The sequence below is a fragment of the Salminus brasiliensis genome, chromosome 7 (assembly GCF_030463535.1).
Source record: "Salminus brasiliensis chromosome 7, fSalBra1.hap2, whole genome shotgun sequence".
Lineage (NCBI taxonomy): Eukaryota > Metazoa > Chordata > Actinopteri > Characiformes > Bryconidae > Salminus > Salminus brasiliensis.
In genome coordinates, this window is record NC_132884.1 from 7,135,332 (window position 1) to 7,151,347 (window position 16,016).

Consider the following 16,016-nt stretch of genomic DNA (forward strand, 5'->3'; position numbering starts at 1 on the left):
CCTGTCCAGTTCTCTGTAATTAAATGGAGTGCAGCACATTTTGATGAAAAAAAATCACTGTACTAAGTATGGGATGGTATTTAGGTGGTATGTGATTTTAGTTGGTTTTAGTGATTTTACAAGCCTATTTACAACCCTGTTATGTTACCTCTAAATGAAACACACTAATTTTACAATCACGAAAAAATAAAGCTCTGCATTTTTTTGACTAGTTATGGCCCACAAGACCATAGCCTAGCCTTGTCTAGTGTAGTACAGATTTGTGCATTAGTGTTGCTGTCCTCTCTAGTTCCTCTTGATGCCCATTATGCACAAACCTAAAGAGATTGTAGCTTGTCGGCCTGGCGTTCATTTTTAGTCTGGTCAGCCTTACTTCCATATTCTCACAAAGTAGCCGCAGTGCATAGCTTCATGGCCTTTGCTAGTGGGCTGAGTGCATGTGGAGCAGCGGTGGCTCAGCGGTTAGAACTCTGGGCTGTTGACGACAGGGTTATGGGTTCGATACCCTGGCTCGGCAAGCTGCCGCTGTTGGGCCCTTCAGCAAGGCCCTTAACCCTCTCTGCTTCCAGGAGTTGGCTGCCCACCGCTCTGTGTGTGTGTGTGTGTGTGTGTGTGTGTGTGTGTGTGTGTGTGTGTTACTCACTGCCCCTAGTTCATGTGTATGTGTTCACTACCACAGATGGGTTAAATGCAGAGGACACATTTCACTGTACATTGACAAATACATGCATCTTTACATTATGGGGGTGTTACAACTGTTTGTAACAGTTTGGGAGATTTGGAATTGACCTGTCTTACATGCATTAACTTATTTTGATGTAAAAAAAAATGTCCCTTACATCTGCCATGTACTGAACTCTCATTATTCTACTATGACAAGACAAGAAGAGACAACCATATCTACCATTTGTGACACAGATGAAATTTGGAATTTTATCCAATCTGTGCAGTGAACACACACATACACACCAGCGAAACACACACAGTGGACAATGAACACACGTGCCCGGAACGGTGGGCAGCCAGCAGAGAGGGTGAAGGGCCTTGCTTAAGGGCCCAACAGAGGACAGGTATCGAACCCTGTCATCAATAGCTCTATCTGTATCTATCTATAAATATTTACATTTCCATTCTTAAGCAACCTTTAAAATGTACCGCTACACACACACACACACACACACACACACACACACACGTGTCACACTATGTCAAAAACTGACAAACGGACAAATGGACATGGCTACAGTCAATAAAAATGAACAAATAATATATAATATAATATATAATATATATAATATATAATATTTTATATATATTTTATTATTTATTATTATATTTTATATTTTATTAAAAAGAAAGAAAGAAAGAAAATGTGACACGCAGGAGAGTCAGGGTCGCCCTAAGCCGCTCTTCGGTGGTCTTTCTGCTGCTCTCTGACCGGTGACGTTTCCCGCAGCGGCGCGCGCCGAGGGGCGGAGATCACGCGCAGCGGAGCTAGCTAGCTAGGATCCACGGGACTGAGGCGAGCGCGGTGGTGGCGGTTGTGGGAGCCGTCGTGTTTGAATCTCGCTTGTTGGCAGAAGACCCAGCATAGTCCTGGCATTACCGAGCGGGCGGGTGTCCTTTTCTTCGTGGTGGTTTGTGATGTATGAATGGATAGTTGACGGGCTGTCGTCGCTCTTCGTGCCTTTTTCTGGAGGGAGTTTGGCGGTGTGGCCTACAGACAGTAACGGTGACGGGAAAGCGCCACGGCGGACCACCTCAGAGACACAGCGTCAACAACAGGAGCACTACAGGCCTGCGAAACGCCACTATCAGAGGTCGGTGTTTACGCCGTGATCTGTTTATATAGCACTAACTAACTAACTAACTAAATAGCTATTTCTATATTTACCACAGTTCCAGGGTGTGACCTCGTTTCTGTCTAAGCTTACGGTAGCTAACATTACCCAGCGCCAGCTAACGTTAGTCTCCTCACGCTGTTTAGCTAGCTAGCTAGCACAGGCAAGCTAGCTAGTGCTAGTTAGCTGGCTAACGTTTGTTAGTCAGGGTAGTTGGTAGACATGGCTAGCTAGATTAGCTAGCTACATTAGCTAAATAGCTAGCTTGTTTTGTCGTCTGTTCGAATAACGAACCGGTCGTTTAGTGAAAATGTAGCTAGCTAGAGGCTTGTAAACCTGCTGTTGTGCAATCTAACCAGCTAGCTGTTAAGAAAAGCCTGTTGTGTCAACAGCCGAGGCATTTCTCACTAGCCAGAGATAAGACTTAGCATGATAAACTAAGTTAGCTATCTAAACCAGTGATTAGCTGGAAGACCCCCGGCCCTGCACATTTTACTGTTTACCCTGCTCTCAACACACCTGATCAAGCTACTCAGCTGATTAACAAGACCTTCCTGAGTTGAAGGCAGTATGTTAGAGCAGGAGTGTGCAGGGGGTCCTCCAGGACCAGGCTCGGGAACAACAGATCCAACCAACCAACTCTTACTTCAGTTAGACCTGTTGAGTAAGGTGCCAGTTGACCTAATGTTGTTATGAGCTGGAAATAGTGATGCTTTGTGTTCTTTCTAATGCAGTGTTGACTCTCCTGATGGTTTGTCTGAACACTTGGAGATCAAAAGACCAAGACGAGGTAACTAGGCATGCATGCCCATTCGTTTAGTCCATTTTGACACCTCAGCAAGCAGTTTCTGACAGTCCCGTCTTTGGGGACCAGCTCAGCTCCCAGTAAGGCAGTGAACATTTTGTGTTGCTGAAATACTTTACTGGATGAAGTTTCTCAAAGGCTGGGTTGGAAAACAATGGTTTGATGTGCCTATTGGAAACTATTTTCCTCTTTGATTAATCCAGGCTGTTTTGCAGATGTAATCGTTCGAGTGGTCAAGAAGACTTTTGCAGGGATTGCAGGGCTGTTTCGCCTACGACAGCACAAGACGTGCCATTATGGAAATGACAAGGAGTATAAAAGAACACAGGTTCAGCTGCACCTCAGTTGTTTATTATTATTATTATTGTTATTGTTGTTGTTGTTGTTGTTTTTGTTATCTGACAAGAATGATAAGGTCTATATAATTTCTGATTTATGCGACTATGTCTCTTACCATGTTCTTTCTGTGTTTGACCCAGGTCGGTCATGTTGCTCTAATGGGAATTGATGAAATTCACAGCAACAGCCTGAATAAGTGGACGATTAATGGTGATGTTAAAATGGGTATGTCTAATTAAGTGCCTACACTGTAAAGTGGATCAACTCGTGCATTGTCTCCGATTCTCAGCTACTTTATCTATTTTTTTTTTATTTCAGAAAAACAGAGAGAAATGGGGCTGACGTGTAAAGAGAGGGCCATGCCAAGTTCCTACCAGAATCCCCAGCCCCTCATAAAGAAACCAGAGTAAATATTGACACGTTCGTAAAATGTTCACATGAACAAATGTACGCATTCCATACTATACTACAACCGTTTGGCTTTCTTCTGGTATTTAGTGGAGCAGTCCTGTATATGGGGAACCAGGACAGACTGAGAGAGCGGCCACAGAGGAGGTCACTGCAGCTACTACCTTCTCGTACTGGCCAAGGGCTGCCTGAGATGGAGCCCCCCAGCCGTACCCACAAGCCCTGCCTTGCGGTGGAGGAGGTAGGCTACACAGAACCTGGCCCCTAAAATGAAGATCGTGGAACGTATGAATGGAAGCTATATCATGTACTTATCTTATATTTTAGGCACTGAAGGAAAGTGATCGAGAACACTACAGGAAGCTAGTAGAGATGGTGTCCGAAAAATATTCTAAGAATAAACCACTACCGTTTGGACGGGTGAAGCCACCAAAGTAGGAACTTAATGATTCATACGTTTCTTATTTTTGTCTTTGTCTGCTTTTTGCACCCTTATAATAAAAATAAAATAAATATTAGTGTTTCTGAGGTGGTCTAGTTCTTGATGGACTGCACTAACGTAGAGGCATGGTTCTTATTTTAGCACAACTTTTCCCCTGGATGGTCACAAATCCTTTAACCGTACTACTGAAATCAGCAAACCTGCTCAATTCAGAGGTAAGTTCAGCTGTTCAGCTGAGACGGTCCATCCTGTCTCTTATTCTCTTTGACTGACATGCTTTTTTTTATGGAACTGAAAGTGTTTGTTTTTTTGTTCGTATTTTTTTGTAGTCCTCAGTGATTTCATTTCCTTCCGGATGGGTCATGTATTTGTTTTTTACTCTTTTTTTTTTTTTTTTTTTTAAACTTTATGAATTTGTGAAATGAAAATGTAATGAACCTGATCTTGGAACTTTTCTTTGCCCTTAACTTGGAGAGCCAGTGTCTCTTTGATCATTTGGGCACAGTTGTTGTAAATGTGTGCAAAGATTCGGTTTATATACTCTCCCTCATCCTGTGGTAATTTTGTTGCCATCCAGATGTGAACGTTTAATTACTGAGGAGTTGCGTAACATTTTATTAGCTTCTTCATGGATACCTGGGAGTTGGCTTATAATGCCTTTTAATGTTGCTTCTGCTTCTCTGCAGTCAACCCCAATGTGTCTGTGTGGAGGGATTCAGCTTCTTTAAATCGCACAAAGGATAGGTAATTCGCTTTTCGCTACCCTTTTCCAGTATTTATCCACTAGCCTTATACTTTTTTTTTTTTTTTTTTTTTTTTTTTTTTTTTTTTTTCAGTCTTTCAGTCTTTTCTGATTTTTTTTAACCAATCTTCTGCTGCAGATTGGTTGATGTCACTTGCAGTGCACGTGTCAGCGATGCAAAGGACAAGAAACCAGATGACCAGTCTTCCAAAAAGACTGTGGTAAGAATTTGTGTGCTTTAGGTTGATTTGTGAATATAGTGTGCTGTTTCTGCAAGAAATATTCATCCACAAGGATTTTCACATTGATGCATTGGCTTTTATTTCTCCTCTTTCTCTATGTATCTCACTTTCCTACTCAAGCCAGTAGATGTGGATTTGTCTGTTGAGGTAGAGACTAGGCTGAATCTGAAAGAAAGAGGAACAGTTATCGTGTCCCAGGCAGCTGCGCAGACTCGACCTGAACCTCTCCCTGATACAGGAAGGCGCTGTGAAGAGGAGTTCCCCCGACTCACTAAGGTGAGGCATTCTGTGACAGTTCTGTCCTCTTCTACTTTGCTTTTACATGTGGGCAAAAATTAACATATGTATTTGTATTTATGTATTTTAGGAAATGCATCATGAGGTAAGTGCTGCTCTTGCACAGAAGGATCCAAACCTTGTCCTGAGCAGTGCTTTTAAACTCCGCATCACACAGCGAGATCTGGCAACGCTGCAGGAGGGCAGTTGGCTCAATGATGAGGTACAACCAAAGTGTCCATAGTAGCAAGATCTTGATTTGAACACCCTTTGATATAGTGTGTGTGTATGTGTGTGTGTATATATATATATATATATATATATATATATATATATATTCCTAATTCCTTCCCCCTCTCTCCCTCTCTATAAGGTGATCAACTTCTACCTTAACCTGGTGATGGCACGCAGTGAACAGAATGCAGGCTCCCTAAAAGTCTACTGCTTTAGTACGTTTTTCTTCCCCAAGCTCCATGGGGGTGGTCACGCTGCTGTCCGTCGCTGGACAAAGGCTGTCGAACTCTTCCTGTATGACCTCATCCTCATACCCCTTCACCTGGGCGTCCACTGGTCTCTCGTAGTGAGTCAAGCACTGAAATATCACATCATGGTGTCATGGAATGTATTTGTAACTACTATTGTAATTGTTATTTTTCCCAACTAAGCTAAGTAAGCAAAATCTTACTATTGCTACTAGTTCAGCTAGTTGAAGAGATTGTAAAACTGGCCTGCTAGGGATTGCTTTCAGTCGAGCACTGATACCCGCTTGCTTTTGAATTCCCCCTTTTTCAGATAAGGCCTCAGCTAAAGTCACAGTCACGAGGCCTTGTCGCAGTTTTAGGGTTTTAGAATTGGCCTGTTTTAGGTAAACACAGTTTTCCATTCTAGATTTGTTTCAGAGGCACTGTGTGGTGTAAGTTTGACATTAAAAAGCCCCTGGTTCTTTCTGTCTCCTGTAGGCGGTTGACTTCAGAACTAAATCCGTGAGGTCATATGACTCCATGGGCCAAAGGCATGATGACATCTGTAACTTGATACTGTGAGTCGGCAGGATGTGATTCTGTGGGGACAAACAGTCCATCTTTCTGGCAGAGGTTACTAGAATCACACACCTCGCTAACTGTTTCATGCTCAACTTTTTCCATAGGATGTATCTGAAGGAAGAGTACATGGTCAAGAAAGGCAAAGATCTGGAAGAGTTGAAGTGGACAGTGAGCAGCTTGCGAGCCACTGTAAGCATGAGCATAAACCTGGACAGACCTAAAATTAGTTCACATACAATCTTGTAATGATAGTTTCAAATCAGGGTGTCTGTACAATTTTCTTATCTTTTCAGGAGATTCCCCAGCAAAGGAATGGGAGCGACTGTGGTGTGTTTGTATGCAAGTACGCAGACTACATTGCCCGTGGATGGCCCTTTACCTTCAGACAGGTAATGCCCGCTGTTTATTATTATTATTTTTTTTTCTAAATGTCCGTCATTTTATACTTCCTCTTGAGACTGAAGGCAGTTGTGCGGTAATGGCACCATTTTTTTTCCACTTTCTGGAAAAAGACCGCAAACAGGAATAGTAGATGACTCGGCTTGAAATTTACACTAAGCCAGTCTTCTTAAGTCATGCTCATGTCTATTACCACAAATGTTACAAGTCCCCCCCCTTTTGTTCTGATTGGCTGCCTTGTATTGCACCTTATTAAAAAAAAAAACAGTTCATGCTGGTATGTTCATTGTAACTTTAAGGTGGCTGGTTATGCTTAACTTCTTTAAGCTGAATAAGCAAATGTATGTAAGTGCGTCGCTTTTTCGGACATAACCCAAAACTGTGGATTCAGAGGGGTTGTTTTTTCAGCTTATAGCAACCAAATGGACAAAGGACTGTATGATGCATTTTAAAATGATTACCATGTTTGCATACAACATGCTGTTTGAAAAAAGTGAGGAAAGTTTGGTCCATGATTTGGAACCTTTTGAGGTTCTAGTTTTTTTTATACTGCATGTTCTTAATCCTGTCTCTTACTCTCTGTAGTGTCACATGCCCTATTTCCGGAAGGCGATGATCTGGGAGATTCTGAAGCAGAGGCTGCTGCAGTAGGACGACATTGAACTGTCTGAACCTGACCAAAGCCCAGGACCACAACACATGTTCATACTCCATGTTTATCTACAGAGATTTAGAACAGATGCCTGCTTCCATTCTAGTATCTGTCTCTCCAGTCTTACTCTTTCCAATCAGTCTGACAACTCCGTGTTGTTTCCTTTTCTACCCGTTACTGGATCTGTCTGCTGAGAGTGCTGATGGATTAGGCAAGACAGTAAGGCACCAGACTGGATCATGTAGTGGAGTTTTTGTTTTTTTGTTTGTTTTTTTTGTTTGTTTTTTGAAGGCAGCTTTGTTCATAAAGCTCCTCATCATTCCTTGCATTATCACCCCTAGGGGTCAGTCTGCATAGATGCAGGGCCCTGTCCGGTTGACTCCCTTGATTTTCGGCAGGAGCTCATGTTGGAGGATGTGAATGCACACTGAGGGAGTGTGAGATGATCCTGTTTAGCATTGTGTAGAGGTGCTGAAATTGCAGACTTGTTTGTTTTTTCAGTGTGACCGGCTGTGTAAACTGATCCTAGCAGTGGATGTACAGTATTCTTACACATCCTAACACAAGTTAAGAGGAAAAACGTTAACCTATTTATTAGTGTGAGTCTTAATTCAGCTGGGTGTGAAACACACTTTGGACTGTTATTCGCTGACAGCAATCGTAAGCAATGGCAGAAGTGAATGTAAATGAGAACCGAGGTACTTGAGCTGTGTATTGCAGTGTAAAGCAACAGTATTTATTCAGCGGACTGGTTTCGTCCTTGTGCGTAAATGCATCGACCCAGCCCAAAGTGCCTTGATACAACATTGTGCTTCTCCTGTTCTCTTTAAGTTTCAGTACTAATTACAACCTGGTTTAAGTGTTAAGGTTTGAAACACTGCTTCAATGGAACTGGAGACGTGTGTGTGTGTGTGTGTGTGTGTGTGTGTGTGTGTGTGTGTGTGTGTGTGTGCGCGCGTGTGTGCGCGTGCATTACATGATGGGTGTGTTTGATGGGTCTGGACTCTCGACAATAAAGGTGCTTTGAATGGTTCTTTAATGTGATGCTGTACAAGAACCACCTTTGGTCCCATAAGCTTCTTTAGATCTTTATTTTATTTATTTTTTTGGGAAGGTTCTTCACACATTCAGCATCTGTTATAAAAAGTGTTACTTTTATGGCATCGCTTAAAGGGCCATCTAAAGCACCTTTATTGTGAAGAGCATGTGATTAATCAGAGGGATTCTTCTATCTTTCATATGTGTTCCTCTTTTGTGTTTTCTGGATTTGTCTTTGATGAAACTGGAAGCAGAGAACAATAACGGATGCCAAATGCACATTTTGTGACGCGTGAAAGGCCTTTAACAGGAGCAGCAAGTAGCATTTTCATCTTCAGCCAGTCAGTTGCATTAGTGCAGTGTGGATGGTTTGATAGTAGGATTTGGTTTTGGTGTAGGAAGGTGCTCGACACAGACGACCCTGCCGCTTCGGTCACAACCAGAGTTCAACATTCCATACCTGTTACTGTTGTGAAATGTGCGTTTCTCCTTGATGAAAAAATTCTACTTCTTGCTCCTTCCGTCTGAATTGTAACCCGAATTAAGCAACTGCTCTCTTTATTTATAGAAGGTTACATTTTTCATTTTGATTGAGCTTAATTATTGACTTAACCTGTTTATATCTTATCATATGTAAGAATGAGGAGTGTGTGTGTGTGAGCTGGATGGCAGAATTCGAGCTTGATTTGATGTGAGAGAGTGTGTGTGTGTGTGTGTGTGTGTGTGTGTGTGTGTGTGTGTGTGTGTGTGTGTGTTACTACAGACAGCTAGAGATGCTGAAGTCTACTGTATATGCGCTGAGATGGTTTTTCTCATTCATGCAGATTGTTGGTAATTATTTTTTTAAGTAATAAAGGACTGTGAACGGGGAATGTTTTTCTGTCCTGTTTGGTTGGTCTGGCTTGTGTTTCCCAACATGCTACTCAACATGTAAGAATGGAAGTGTAGCTGTAGTTTTGCCCCACCAGGTGGAGCTGCTATGTTAAATCTCTTGTAGTAGCGCCAAAAGCAGTAGATCCAAACGTAGCAGAGAAGTCTATATAAAAAAAAAATTAAATAAGTGGCTGGGAAAGGAATTGTCCTCAAAGGAGAATGATTTTCACTTACCAATTCTTAACCAATTACAACCCCAAAGATTATATTAAAATTAGCCTTGGGTAGAATTGTAAATACTTACTTATGCAACAAGCTTGGTTTCATCTAAGGTTCTCTCAAAGGCAGGAAAAGGGCTCAAACGAACACTTCAAAAATATTTTAAAGTATTTATGCAAGAGTAATATTACACAAGCAATCTGCCCATGTCTGCCTTTCCAGCGCTAGCCAATAACGAGCAATTCAGCTGATAGTAAAGGGCAAAATTCTATTTGTCCCACATACACCCATACATACCCACAAAGTGGTACATCGACGCACCAATTCTTATACTATAAAACTTTATTATTGAAGTAATATTTAATGGATAATAAAATATCTACATCCCAGTAACTACTGATACTGGAAAATGGAAGAGATCCCTGTTGAATAATCCTGTTCAAGACCAGCTTTTACAGCTTATAGCTGATCTTTGATAGTCAGGGTGGCTAAAAAGCTCGTCTCAAAAAGGTCATCTGGGCAAAAACACACTATGTGTAACATGCATTGCATATGCTTCTGTTCAAAAATGTGGCAATCTAGCTGATTAATTTGGTCAAACTGGTCATATTGGTGGACCATTGTGGTCACTCCAGTCATGTTGCTTAACCAGCATGGTTAGATTGGTCATGCTTGTAGACCTGCTAAACTTATACTAATGTATATGTGAGGAGATGAATCCCCGGATTTCTGTCATCATTCATCTCAGAAGGCTAAGCTCCGTACAACCCTTCTGCGTGGAGGCTGTAGTTTAGCTACATGCTTCACAATGTCTTACTGCTGGGAAAATTCACTAAGAACATTGGCACGGGGACATGAGAAGTTGACCAAAGGCATGTCTAACTAATGTTTTAAAAAGTCCATGTTAGATTTGACCCTACATTAGTTGGTGTAAGAATGTGACGGGCAGCAGCGCTCTATGTTGAGTCATTGTAGGCCCAGCACTGTTAACCCAGTTGTGTTTTATTGTTGGTTCAAAAAAAGGCCAGGACATAAAATTGACAAAATACACAACAGTAAACAAATGCTGACATTTCAGACTGTCCCTTCTCAAACATGCAGAGAACACAGCTTCACTGTAAGGAGGTTCTTTCAGGTGCTGGTAAGTAGGCCTTCACTGCTTGGCCTGTGTTAGCCTGAATTACCCTTCGGAAACAAAAACAGCCGTTCTCACCTGAGCTAAGGCAGAACCCACTTCCTGCTCTACCTTCACATGATCCACTGGTTAATTTATTAATAACACTCAATTATTCAAGTACGTCTGTGTTTGTGTGTGTGTGTGTGTGAGAGAGAGAGAGAGGTCAGCAGCTGGTGCTCATGTGAGGGTAAGAGGATCTGGTCAGGCTGCACGCCCACTGTCCTATATGATATCATGGTGACGGGATACCTCTTTACTTTTATTCAAAGGAAGATCAGGACTTTGCGGCTGGTGTGTAAACAAAATGGATGAGCAATACAGTACTTAACGTTAACAAGCATTAACAAGCAGTTTACAATCTGTCCACTGTCATATTTCTGTACATCTCAAAGCATTTCTTTATAATGGCAGTTACTTGCACAGGAGAGGTTGTCAAATAGATTAAACCAATTGATTCAATTTCAGAAAAAACACAGTGGGACTCACTCACCACTTTAATAGACCCTTACTGAATGCCCACCTTGCAGATGTACAGTTACAGACAGTAGCATCTCTGGTTGACCACCTAAATAATAACCTCTGGTCAGCATCGTTCCTTGTATCTGTCCACAGATGGGCTACTGTTTATAACTGTACACCTATATGCTAGATCTAGAACAGTGGTCTCCGACCCGGAACATCTACCTTCCTGCAGGTTTCAACTCCAACCAAATCTAACACACCCCATTCAGCCAGTCAGGGACTTCTGATAGCAATAATTAGTTGGACCAGGTGTACTGGATTAGTTTAGGAGAGTCCATTCCAATCTACAGGAAGACAGTTCTCCAGGAACAGGGTTGGAGACCACTAGTCTAGAAGTTAAGGTATGCAGTGTATAGGCAGTTTTCTAGATACAGCTTAGGCCTACTTCTACACTTCTACTTCTACTCCCAGACTAGGCTTAATCAGAATCCACAAAACCAAAGCCAATGAGTCTCCAGCACCAGCTCTAGTCCCACTAACCCTGCATAAGGCTGCATTCTATCCAGTGTAGTCCTCACCGTAAACTTTTGTGCCACAGGTCGAAACATGGCACAGCGTGCAGCCGCACGTACTTCTGGCCGTTGGAGGAGCACTCCAGGCAGCCGTAGACGGTCTCACGGCGCTGGTGGCCCATGCCACAGAGGGCACAGGGGCCTTTGGGGATGTTGTGGTTGAGCAGGTTGACTCGGGTGTGTTTGTCCTCTCGCAGGTAAGAGGTGGACAGATCAGTCATGCTGGCAGCCTTCTCGTAGTAGTCCACCACATCGTCCATGTACATGTCTGAATGGGTAAGCTCCTCAAACGTTCTGTCGTCTATAACATGTTTTAAGAAAATGGGCATCAGAGACATTTACTGACCCAGAACTAGGAAAACAGGCTAAACTGTTGCTTTAGATAGCATTACAGACTATGGCTGTTTACTGGTGGCCCAATCTGGCATTAACCCTGCTGAATTTAAATCTAGTGGACCAAAATAAAGTCCATATATTTTTCTACATTTCTGTACCACTGTTTTGCAGATATGTAGACAACATATTTCATTATCATGGTTTGGTGTAAAATGCTTGATTCTAGAGTAAGTACTGCTCACCGCAGTGGTGATAGAGACCTGTTAAAGTTTGTAAGTTATTACACAGATTTTTTTATCCAGTCATGTCAGAAGGGAGTTGTGAGGCAAAACAGTACCCAAAAGCCTTTTTTTAACTAATATTTTGCAATCGTCAACATTACAAATAAGCCAAAGTGTAGTGGTGTAGTATTAGTTGCCATATTTTTTGCAAAAACTCTCTAACAGCTCTATCAGTTAAACTGTACATACCATTATCAAAATATGTGTTTTTTTTCATTAATACAAAGGTACCCCATTTTCTACCCAATTCGGAAGGCCGATCCCTGTTCATTTGAACGCCTCCTATCACTCTAGCCCCCCTGACACATGTGAAGCCGCCTCTTTTTCGAACTCACATTAAAGAGCTCTGATATAACAACTAACTGACGCCTGTGCTGACCAATATAACACTGGGAGTGACGTGGCAATGAAGTGCCATCAGGGCCACTTGTGCTCTCTCTGACTCTGGATGGTGATGGCAAGCAGCATGACCCAGATATTGAACCAGCGATCCTTGGATCATAATGGCAGCGACTTAGTCCACTTGTAGCTCTCTTAAAACCTGACTAAAATTTAAGGCGCAAGATCCTGTTTAGCTGTTTAGAACAATACTTTTGTCCATTTTTATAGATATCAGTTTGCCATGCAGTGTCAGAAAACACAAACAAGTCTATTTGGGATTAGGTAATGTAACTAGATGCAGTCTGGAAATGTGTGATGATTTACGCACGTAGTTAGTAGAATGTTACCTGGTGTATGCTAACTTTGCCTGTGAAGTATATTAGCCTTAAATCTCCAATGAAAAATGAAAGAATTTCATATCAGACAGGGATGCCGGCGCTCAACCACGGGCAGTGAGAGTCACGCTTTTACGCCACACCTCCAGAGGAATTTGATTTACAGTTGCCTCTGGACTAACCTGAATGTCACTCCCAGAAAGTTGTAAATGTTGGTAGTCATTGATCAGTCATTGACTGTCTTGGCTGACGGACTACATCATTTGGGATAATGGAACAATGGAACTGACGAGCCCAAATGTGAAAACTTGTGAAGGCCACCAGGGAGATGGACCCACGAGAGAGAGACATATCCTCAATTAAAAAAGCTATAATAGAACATATGACACATTACCTGCTCTAAAGGGGTTCCCATAAATGATCCCTGACAGGAACCTTCGCAGTCTGCCCACAGAAAATCTGCCGATGAATCCTCCAAGTTGCTCTCGGATCTGTTCCCTCTCAAAGCCGCCCATTGACTCTGGTGCTACACATATATCTGATCGGAGGGCGAAAAGCAGAAGTAAGACAAGTTTTGATACATGCAGTGCTGTATGATGCTCATTTTACAACCCTCACTTAATAACATCTCTCAGTTGGCACTCCGAGCATGGGGAGTGGAAAACTTTCTTAATGTACATTTGTATGAAGCTCACCTAGACGTCCATCAAGGCGCACATATAGTTCAAATATGCTGAAGGCTATGGTAGTGTGAGCTGGAATAACGATGGCTTTGTCACGGCCTTTGGGGTTTCGGCCGTCGTCTATCTGAAACTGAAAGAGACATGGTTTGAGTGATGTGCATATGTGTGAACCTTGCAGGGAGCCATACGTTCATTGATTTGTATGTCTATAAGTACCCTCATGGTTGTCCCACGCATGCCAGCATGGACAGTGAGAGAGCACTGTCGTGTGGTGCGAATACTCTCCATGACAACACACAGCACAGTTCGCCCGCTGTCCTTTGACTGACGGATCAGACAGTGGTCCAGGTCAACTTTTCTGAAGAAAGATAAGAAAGGGAAGAGAACACATTATTAATGCTGGGATTCTCTGTTAATTGATTAGGAGATGATCTCCAAATGGCTTAAAATTCACATAGTCAAGTCTCTTCAAGATAGTCAAGTTCTTGCTTTTATACAGTTTATAAAAAGGGTCACCAAGCAAAGGTTTGGGCACCCCATAAGAGCTGAGCTCTCAGTTAACTTTTATCTAGATCTCAGACCTTAGCTTTTCAGAGCTACAACTTGTTTACAATCTTTGTTATGAAAGGCCAGTGTAGTTGTGCCCAGCAATTTAGGGTAACTGTATTGGATATTTGCTGTAATTCTGCCCATCGCATAGATATATATCCAAGTAATTCATGTAAATGTTGTTTCCAAAACTGGAGTAAATGTACCTTGAGTTCAGCTCCCTCAGCAAGGTAGGAACCTCCACCTCATGCTTGGTGACAATTCCAAAGGAGGCTTTGACAGCCACAGAGTCTGAACCGCTGATATTGACGCCCACTTCATGAATCAGGTGGTTGCCCAGGCGCCCGTTTAAGGACACATCTGACTTGTCTTCATAGTTGAGAAGCTGGTAGGATGATACTCCTAATAGCCACAAATGGATTGGATTACACATCACTCATAATCAATTCATGCTGTGGCTCTCTTGGCCTCTGTTTCACATTGTGCTAATATGCTGTTCATGTGGTTTTTATCATAGTTTAAACAGTTGCTATACACGTGTTACGTTTTTTTCCCTCTTCCTTTGGCATGTTGTCCAGCCCTATTTTCACCTTTACATCATAAACATCATGTTAATGGGACATATTAATAAGTGTTACAGTCCTACCTGCAGTGATCTCCTTCTCGCCCACGAGTATGTCTTTCAGCGAGAACGGTGTTGAGGCATATTTGGTCTTCTTCCAGAAATGTCTTCTCCTCTTCCTGGTCACCAGGCTGAGGGGTTGGTATCGGTCAGCCTCGCTGAGGCTGGGGACGGGGATCAGCCGCCCTGTGTCCCCCACCTGCTTCACAAAGTTCTTAGTCGCAGCTGCAAACATGGCAAAAGTTCAGAAACCGATCCACAGGCTCAGTCAGAAGAACAGGAGTGTCCTCATATCCATTGCGGCTCGAGATGGCCTTCGCCTGGACTGCATGTTCGCCTCTTGTGGGCAGAATGAGAGGAGGGAGCGTGCAGAGGCCGCTCAGGCACATGGGTGATAAATAATGAAGAAGGAACAGTAAGCTGATAGGGGTGTCTTCTTGTCAAATGTACTGTGTTCTCTCCTCCCCTGCCTTGTCAACTTTAGATGGCCTGATATCTCATAACTACAACAACTAAATGACTCAGCAATACACTGAGTTGGTATTAGTGTGCTGGCAGTAGTTAATGTTTATTACATGGAACAGTCAATACGCTAATCGCACACGCTGTGCTGTCATTACTTGGCTAATTGTCATTAAAAAGCAGTTTGCAGGCTGAACAGTCTGTGGTATAATGGACTGGGTGCCACACTGGGTGTAATCTGAACTGGCAATTAACAGGAGAGTGGACACAAATTATGGCAACATTAGTTTACATACACTGAGGTCCGTGACAGGTGTTATTAAAGTGTAGACTTTCAGCTTTTAATTAAGTGGTTTAACAATAACACGGCATTAACCTTTCTACCTAACCGTACTAAAGGTCAGGTGACTGACTCAGACCTGGTCACTTCATACTTCTTGAGTATGAAGATTATATCTGGACAAGGTCAAACCACATAAAAGTGCAAACGAACCCAAGATGCATTTAAACCAGATAAAAATCCAATCACTTAAACCACTTCAACCAAAACTCCTCTCAGGACATTGGAAAAGCTAGTAATAATTGCCATGCAAATAGCGAATTTGCTAATCTGTCCCAAACAGCGATCGTATTTCAATCTGACTAACTTTGGAGGCATTTGACTACAAAGTGTAAATGCATGTGGCTAAAATCAACTCAGGATACAACCCACATTAAATGACCAGGTGTAAACTGGGTCTCAGCCACTTAAGAAGACTCTCTTTCTTTGCCATTAGAAGCTCTTGCTTTTAGTGTATGTTTTGGGTCATTATCCATCTTTGCTGTGAAGCACTGTCG

General features: G+C 42.4%; 2 protein-coding genes across 3 annotated transcripts; one reads left to right on the forward strand and one right to left on the reverse strand.

Annotated features, from left to right (window-relative positions):
- The first annotated feature begins 1,481 nt into the window (after positions 1–1,481).
- On the forward strand, positions 1,482–9,099 carry senp2 (SUMO specific peptidase 2). The gene is made up of 17 exons (XM_072683625.1): positions 1,482–1,820; positions 2,576–2,631; positions 2,862–2,974; positions 3,126–3,210; positions 3,304–3,391; positions 3,484–3,634; positions 3,721–3,827; positions 3,977–4,050; positions 4,522–4,579; positions 4,717–4,798; positions 4,940–5,095; positions 5,187–5,318; positions 5,469–5,675; positions 6,055–6,134; positions 6,243–6,327; positions 6,432–6,527; positions 7,123–9,099. The coding sequence occupies exons 1-17, from the start codon at positions 1,645–1,647 to the stop codon at positions 7,186–7,188; spliced, it is 1,812 nt and encodes a 603-aa protein (XP_072539726.1). The 5' UTR covers positions 1,482–1,644; the 3' UTR covers positions 7,189–9,099.
- A 2,433-nt stretch (positions 9,100–11,532) lies between these two features.
- Positions 11,533–14,952, reverse strand: pjvk (pejvakin). 2 transcript variants are annotated; one of them, XM_072682885.1, is made up of 6 exons: positions 14,742–14,952; positions 14,302–14,497; positions 13,763–13,904; positions 13,559–13,676; positions 13,258–13,401; positions 11,533–11,831 (listed from the first exon to the last, which is right to left on the reverse strand). In XM_072682885.1, exons 1-6 carry the CDS (start codon positions 14,950–14,952, stop codon positions 11,533–11,535), a joined length of 1,110 nt encoding a protein of 369 aa, XP_072538986.1. The 2 variants fall into 2 exon arrangements, with proteins under 2 accessions (XP_072538986.1, XP_072538987.1); XM_072682886.1 differs by lacking the exon at positions 13,258–13,401.
- Positions 14,953–16,016: the final 1,064 nt, after the last annotated feature.

Bases quoted from the DNA above. Each gene is read 5' to 3' on its own strand.
- senp2 (XM_072683625.1), top strand. From the start codon at position 1,645: ATGTATGAATGGATAGTTGACGGGCTGTCGTCGCTCTTCGTGCCTTTT. The intron at 2,975-3,125 runs GTTCAGCTGCAC...TGTTTGACCCAG, and splicing joins AGGAGTATAAAAGAACACAG to GTCGGTCATGTTGCTCTAAT. The intron at 3,828-3,976 runs GTAGGAACTTAA...TTCTTATTTTAG, and splicing joins GGACGGGTGAAGCCACCAAA to CACAACTTTTCCCCTGGATG.
- pjvk (XM_072682885.1), bottom strand. From the start codon at position 14,952: ATGTTTGCAGCTGCGACTAAGAACTTTGTGAAGCAGGTGGGGGACACA. The intron at 13,905-14,301 runs GTACATTTACTC...ATCTTTCTTCAG, and splicing joins CTGAGGGAGCTGAACTCAAG to AAAAGTTGACCTGGACCACT. The intron at 13,677-13,762 runs GTACTTATAGAC...TGTCTCTTTCAG, and splicing joins TGCGTGGGACAACCATGAGG to TTTCAGATAGACGACGGCCG.